The sequence below is a fragment of the Euphorbia lathyris genome, chromosome 4 (assembly GCF_963576675.1).
Source record: "Euphorbia lathyris chromosome 4, ddEupLath1.1, whole genome shotgun sequence".
Classification (NCBI taxonomy): domain Eukaryota; kingdom Viridiplantae; phylum Streptophyta; class Magnoliopsida; order Malpighiales; family Euphorbiaceae; genus Euphorbia; species Euphorbia lathyris.
In genome coordinates, this window is record NC_088913.1 from 57,764,972 (window position 1) to 57,772,298 (window position 7,327).

Below are 7,327 nucleotides of genomic sequence, written 5' to 3' on the forward strand. Positions count from 1 at the left end.
GAGCTACCTTTGGACTTGCATTTGCTCAACATCAACAATTTTCTAACGACAAAATGGAAAAGCTTGAGACCTGAAGAGCTGCCACTATAGCTGGATGTGTTCCATTCCTTCACAGGTATGTATATCACTTTATTCATCTCTTCATTATCAAAATTTTAAAAATGATATTTTACATATTATTTACACTACTCTAGTGTTTGATCAAGACAAAATTTGAGGACCTTAAAATAAATGTGTCTCCTCTTAGAGAACTTAAGAGAAAGAAGAGAGAAAATAAAAAATTAGAGAACTTAACAGAAAAAAGAGAGAAGAATAAAAATTAAAAATTAAAAAAAGATAAAGATGGTGCATTTGATTTTTATATTCATTTTGGAATTTGTTGATGATAATTAGATAATAAGGAGAGTTAATTTATAAAATAAATAAATATAAAAACAAAGTTAACTTTTTTTTCCCTTTTAATACCGTTAGTCAATTTGACATGTGTTTGCTAACAGAATGAACTTCAAGGTACCATTTTGTAACTTTTTAAATCACAAGAGCGCCGATCGAAAACAGGTGTAACCACAAGGTTTATTTTTGTACTTTTCCCAAATAATAGGACTAAACAATGTTACGTAAAAAAAATGGAAACTAATAAATTATTTACCCTTTTACTAAATATCTTGTTATTTAATTCAAAATAGCAAGCAGCATTAAATTACTACCATCTATAGCAACAGAATCAAATTGGCAGTTTTATTTGTCAACTCCTATGGCCATGAAATTGTGCAAATAAATCCTAATTCTGAAACCATACAAGGACTTAATTGAAGTTTGAAATTGGAAAGCATGCCAAGAAGAAAGTATATGATTAAAATAGAAACAAAGAAAAGCCGCAGCTCACAAAATTATAAAGTTGGGGAAACTTGTTCTATCCTACATAGCATATCATAAAACCAAGTATCTTCTAGCATATGGCATACACCTAAAGACTTTTTCATAATACTAATCATACCATCCAGCAACTAATAGCGGTCGAAGGAAGACGGGTGCCCTCCCCTGCTAGGCCTCTCATATGGACCTGGCCTATTCCTGTAGCTTCTATCATTCCTTGCAGGCCCTCCATTCCCGTACCTATCATTGCCTCCTCGTCCAACTCCATCTCTCTCGTATCCCCTGTCTTTCCCATAGCCATTGTGTGCATATCGATCTGAGCCACCATATCTATCGCTTGAAAAGTGGTCTGCACCTGGTGGGAACCTGCATGGTTTACAAGATTAAAAACCCCAATATTGAAAACATAAATTGGGGGTTAGTACCATTGTAAGAATCAAAATATGATTCATCTTTCATACATAATGATCCTTCACTCCTAACATTTTGAGAAAACCTCATTTACCTGTCACTTGTGTAGCGGTCACGACTCCCATATTTTTCTCTGCTGTCAAAACGATCCCTATCACCAAAGCGTCCCCCATCATATCGGTCATCCATGTATCTATCACGATCACCAAAGCGGTCACCACGATGACCAGCACCACCAAACCTGGATCGTGAAGAGAAAGAACCTCCACTCCCACCTCGGCCACCAGCTGAAGGGCAGTCCCGAGCCCAATGCCCTGGGCGGCCACATTTGAAGCATTCATCTTGTCCTAGAGGTCTGTCTCCTCCATAGCCTCCTCTACCACCTGATGATGAATAGCCTCCCCTGTAGCCTTGATCTAAATCATCCCCTCCCATTTTGGGCTGAGCCTTGTTCACTGAGATTACACGATCACCAAACTCCCGTCCATGCATCTCCCTAATAGCATTCTCCATAGCCCGACGATCTGAAAAAGTGATAAACCCAAATCCACGTGGTCGACCTGTATCTCTTTCCAGCATGACCTGTATGAACAGTAAAGTAGAAAATCCTGACAAGAAGCAAATGTGTGCGATAATAGGCAAAGCTCATATTAATTTGTTATTGCTTTGAAACAACTGAGACAACAACACATTTACCCAGCAAATAAAAAGAAGAATAAACAAAAGGACAGCAGTCAAACTCATCCTGGATTACTTAAACATCCAGTTAATAGTTGTTGCAGAACATGAACTCATGCAGATCTCATAGTCAAGCTAACATGTATCAGGGGGGGGGGGATGATTGGGGATTTCAAGATGAATATGATACATCATCTTTCTATTGGAAATAAACTAGACAGATACCATGCAAATTATTTGATATTAAATGATCTCTCTTAACAATTTTGCAAATCTACCTTTTCTGTAAGTTTATGCTTCACATGATAACATCACACAGGAGTTCTTGATAACAGATACAAAAGCTGGACTCTACAAGAAGAGCACTCGACTCAAAACTAGCATATAAAAATTGCAAAGTTCATGACTGACCTAGTTCACCATTTGTATTTAGATATATAGAGCAGCAGTGGACATGCATATGTGCAAAGCTCTACATAAACAATTGAAGTCTCAAAATTTGAGACTTCATCAACTTCCAACGAAAGGTGAAGGAAAGGCAAAGATTCATTCTACATATATGATCTGCTCTAAAAGAATTTAATCAAGATGTGGACAAAAGGTAATGAGCAGATAACTTACTTTCATCTTGTTATTATGAAAGGGCTAAGGCATCCCAACATGTTCGAGATTCCAAAGAGTACTAAAAGAAACTAGAAGATTCTGCAAACTGTATCAGGCATCTATTAAGGTAGACCAGCTTTTGACCTCTATTCCCCTTGGAATCAAAAAACAATTCAAAATAAACTGTGATAGTGCGTGACAAAGCTTGAATACGTTAATTCATCCGCCATTGTAATAACGATATCAACTGAACATTGCTGCTAGTCCTCATGCTGACATGACCAGGCAACCATTAAAGTTAAAAGAATCTCGCAATCACCGCAAATCATAAAATAGTCATCAGATCAATCTCCGCAAAATCAAAACACATACTAACAGATCATGTCACAATGGTTTCAGTCATTCAGCAGTGCAGAAAACCATAACTCGTGATTCTTTCAATTCGGAGATTTTAAAGAAATGTTTCATTTGTCCTTCTACAGAAGTCCATCATTCAGTTGGAAGGTCAAGAAAGAGGCCGAGACTTAAGAATCAACAATTTTGTCCACACATCAGCCCACAGAGTCGAACAGACAAAGCAGGAGAATAATCTCTTCCAACCAACAAACTTGACATATCGAAATACATGGTCATAAATCCACAAATAAACTCAGGTCAAAATCTTTTCATCCCAAAAACTATAAGAATAAAGTTCCCAACAATGTTGAATACATGAAGTCATATTGTTTCAAGGAACTATAATCTTTTAGTTGGAAGGTTATACGTTGATGAAGAATAAAGGACAGAAGGAAGACAAAAGAATCATCGGCTAGCTAACTAACATCAAAAAGCAGGCAAAAACATGAAGAGCTTTCTGGTGGCCAAAACAGATACAGCCCTCCACTAATCTCAATGTCAATTTTCATTGAGGACTGAACCACACATAGAGGCATCCAAATCTGCATTGCTCAGACAGCCCTCAATCATTCCTCTGCCATGCAGAATGCAGTTCTGGAACATCAATGGCAACAACATACAGCTTAGGGTTCCCAAGCTCCCCTGCGTGACATGAATGTGAAGACTAAGTAGAACAATCTAAGGTTCATCAACCGAATCACCTAAATAGCGGAAATGCAGAATATGAAGATAGGTTTACTAATTTCAACAAACTCCAGAAGCAAGAATTGAAGTTTATCAAGACTACTCAGCTTATATATCCAACACGCAATCTCGTCATAACAAAAAGCAACGAACTCAAACTGGTCCAAAAATGTGAATGGGGATGCAATACAGGAAGCTTGCCTATCTTGTGTCCACCATACTAGCACATCATATAAATCCACCTCCAAGCAGAAGCAGACAACTGTACTTATAATTCAATTCCTCAAGCATGATTTCTCAGATCATTCCTCATAAACTTGGGACTCAAGCACAATTTTACCCAAAGCCACATTAGGTTATAAATCATGTTTATGTTTATAGTCTCCTAAATAGATTTAAGTGTGAGACATGAAGAATTAGACAATCTAAGGAGTGGAGAACAAGGAAAACAATGAAACAGCAGGACAATTACATGGATATTCCTCATGCTAAAGATGGAGAGAAAGTTCATAGTAATATATCACTATAAGAATCCATAAAGAAGTTGCATGTTAAAATCAATCCCCGTTAACAAGCTCCAAAGACAAACAATATAGCAACTGTCCAGCTCAGAAATCTTTTCTCAATATCCATGCAAGACTTTCCTGATACTTAACCGAACTAGCACAAAATCTGTCGAAAGGTCGGTCAAATAACATGGGACTTGGGGCTTCCAGTGATGTTCCCACGTGAAATTCTAGATCGCAAAGAACGGTCATTTAAATTCACAAAACCTCTCATTGATATACCAACTTGGTAAAACTGGAACTTGTCAACCAGCCTATAACTCATAAATTTTGCTTCATTGCACATGCTTATACCCCATAATGAAATGGATCCCCTTCTGGATCCAACAGTGCTGACATTTGCTCACATTACAAAACCTCCCCAGATAAAAACAAAAAATTTGTACAAAAGCCAGATGCTAAACCTCAACTGCCTTCTGTAAACCACGTGATCCACAGCACATATGTAACCAGCATATCTGCACTTGTAAAACCATGACCTATCCACCCAATTTAGTCTAATTGGTAAGTTAGATCAATCTTGAGCAATCTGATTGGATCAATGTGACCAAAGGTATCTCTAAAAAGTAACAGCTTCTCTAAAGCAATCTGATTCAACCAGTCTGACCAAACACATCTCTAAACATACAGCTACAGCATCTCAAAAGACCATAACCAGCAAGCCAAAAGAAAAGGAAGAAGAATTAAGGAAAATTAATACAAAAAAGAGTAAGCAAAAGGAAACGATAAAACATATAACAGAGAAATAATGAAATAACTAATACGAATTCCAATAAAGCTTATCATATTTCGAGCAGAGAAACAACTAAAACCTATTTAACAAGTGAAGTTTGGAAATCTTTATATATATATATATATATATATATATATATATATATATATGTGTGTGTGTGTGTGTCAAACAATTGAAAATTTAAAAACCAGTTTTTCACTATAAAAAGAAAGACTATAATTTCCTTTTCATCACTTTGAAGATTCAAGAGAAAAGAAAATCGAAAATAATAATAATGCCTCCGAGTATTTCCTAATTTATTCAGCTAAACAGAAGCAAAAATGTAAGAGAAGGAGAGAGATACCTGACACTCAACAACTTTTCCGTAACGATTAAACGCATTCTCAAGCTGTCGTTCGGTGACATCCCAAGATAAACCTCCGACGAATATCCTGTTCTCTTCCTTTCCAGCCATCTGTATCACATAAACGCACAAAAATTTTCTACAGGAAATTAAATTCGCTTCATCAAATCAACCATAACCAACAAATTACAAACAAACCAAAGAGAAACAAAAACGAAGAAACGGTTACCTATTCCCTCTCGCTCTCTTTCTCTTTCTTTCTGTTGCAGAGCAAACGTTGGGAGACAGCAAAGGAACCCTAGAAACAGAAATCTTTAGCGTGTTTTAACTCTAAAGACGAATGTACCCTTGCTCGGGATGAATTAAACTAGTACTTTTTTTTTTTTTTTGACAGAAATTACTTTTTTTTTTTTTATAATGAAATTACTTTTTTTTTAAATTACTTTTTTTAATCTAAACTATTATTTATTTTTTTTTGCTCGAATAATCTAAACTATTATTACTATTTACCTAATATTCGAAAAATACCTTTTAAAATATTTATTTCTTAAAAAAAAATTAAATTTTTCTGATTTCTCGGTTCAAGACTCATCTGCGCGACTTGAGACCTAATAACCACTCAAATCAACCTTAAATAGTACTTCATTTATTCCACAATATATGTTTTTTTTTTTTTTTGGTAAGAAAGGAAAGGAAAAAAAATAAAACCAACAAAAAACCTACATCGGGATCAGTCTAGGAAGGCTGACCCCAATCCTATCCTCTAGGAGAGAAGGCAAAAGAAAAGAAGGAGGAACAGAGAGGGTAGAAACACCTAACATTCTCCCATGCCCAGCAGCTGCTAAGCGATCCGCCACGCGGTTTTGCTCCCTAAAAATATGGGAGAAATTAAGATACTCAAAGGCAGGACGAAGCCTCAAAATAGCTTTGATGAGATTCTGGCTCTTCAGACAAACAGCCTGGCTATCTGAAATCCTGTTAATAGCCTCCAGATTATCAGATTCCACCGAGAGCTTTTTAACACCCATGCGAATGGCGAGTTTAATACCTGACAAGATACCCCAGAGCTCCGCAGAAAAGGAGGAGCCCGTCCCCAAGTTATGGGTAAACCCCGCCATCCAATTGCCACCAGCATCCCGAAGAACTCCTCCAGCAGCAATTCTGCCATTGCTAAGGCAGGAGCCATCAGTATTCAACTTAGCAAACCCTTCTCTAGGCTTACTCCAGCCAACTAGCAGGATCTCTTTATCCGGGGAGGGGCGAACAAGGGAATCTCTTTCAAAGCTTTGAGTAATAACAAAGAGCTTCTTCGAGAAGAAAAACAGTAAATCAGGAATAAGGACAGCCTTACCCGCAAATAATTCTTCATTCCTCCACTTCCAGATTTGGTGACAAGTAATAGCAAAGAGGATGGCACCGTGCTCCATGTTGGCCAGCAAGTTCCCCTTGGCTCCTTGAGAGAACCAGTCCCTTTCAGAAAAGGCCATGAAGGAAGGGAGGATGTGATGAGGGAGGATCCCTTCCCAGATCTTCTTACTATTTGGGCAATCCCTCAAGGCATGGCACAAGGTTTCCACATTGCCTCTGCATCTACTACAGGCACTAGACTCAGTCAAGTGCCTTCTGTGCCTATCCGCATTCGTAAGGAGCCTGTCTTTGATACCCAGCCAAAGGAAGCTCCTGATACGGTAAGGGGTCTTGAGGGACCATATGGACTTCCAAATCTCCAAGGGAGGATCAGCCCTATTAAGGTACACGAATTAAAAAATGTAATTAATTTTAACTAAAATTTTTTATTACTTTTGTATTAATTACATTTACTATTTTTTTTTTGAAAGAATTAAGAATTTTATTGAATATCAAATGAAAAAATATCAGTTAGAAAAGGGGGCGGAATCACCCATTCAACACGAACAGAACCAGACGCAACGGCTTGGGCTAATAAGTGAGCCGCTGAATTCGCTGATCGTTTAATGAAAAAAATAAAGACATTATTCAATGCTCGTAGTAACAAATTACATTCTAAAATTACTTCAC

The 7,327-nt window shown here is 37.2% G+C and overlaps 1 protein-coding gene across 3 annotated transcripts; it reads right to left on the bottom strand.

Annotated features, from left to right (window-relative positions):
* Positions 1-832: 832 nt before the first annotated feature.
* On the bottom strand, positions 833-5,613 carry LOC136225976 (glycine-rich RNA-binding protein RZ1C). 3 transcript variants are annotated; one of them, XM_066014211.1, is made up of 4 exons: positions 5,520-5,613; positions 5,291-5,401; positions 1,382-1,869; positions 833-1,242 (listed from the first exon to the last, which is right to left on the bottom strand). In XM_066014211.1, exons 2-4 carry the CDS (start codon positions 5,399-5,401, stop codon positions 1,008-1,010), a joined length of 834 nt encoding a protein of 277 aa, XP_065870283.1. In that variant the 5' UTR covers positions 5,520-5,613; the 3' UTR covers positions 833-1,007. The 3 variants fall into 3 exon arrangements, with proteins under 3 accessions (XP_065870283.1, XP_065870285.1, XP_065870286.1); XM_066014213.1 differs by having other exon boundaries at positions 5,291-5,429; positions 5,520-5,574; XM_066014214.1 differs by lacking the exon at positions 5,520-5,613 and adding an exon at positions 2,587-4,844.
* Positions 5,614-7,327: the final 1,714 nt, after the last annotated feature.

Bases quoted from the DNA above. Each gene is read 5' to 3' on its own strand.
- LOC136225976 (XM_066014211.1), bottom strand. From the start codon at position 5,401: ATGGCTGGAAAGGAAGAGAACAGGATATTCGTCGGAGGTTTATCTTGG. The intron at 1,870-5,290 runs GTATCTCTCTCC...CTGTTCATACAG, and splicing joins GAAAAGTTGTTGAGTGTCAG to GTCATGCTGGAAAGAGATAC. The intron at 1,243-1,381 runs GTAAATGAGGTT...TAAACCATGCAG, and splicing joins GACCGCTACACAAGTGACAG to GTTCCCACCAGGTGCAGACC.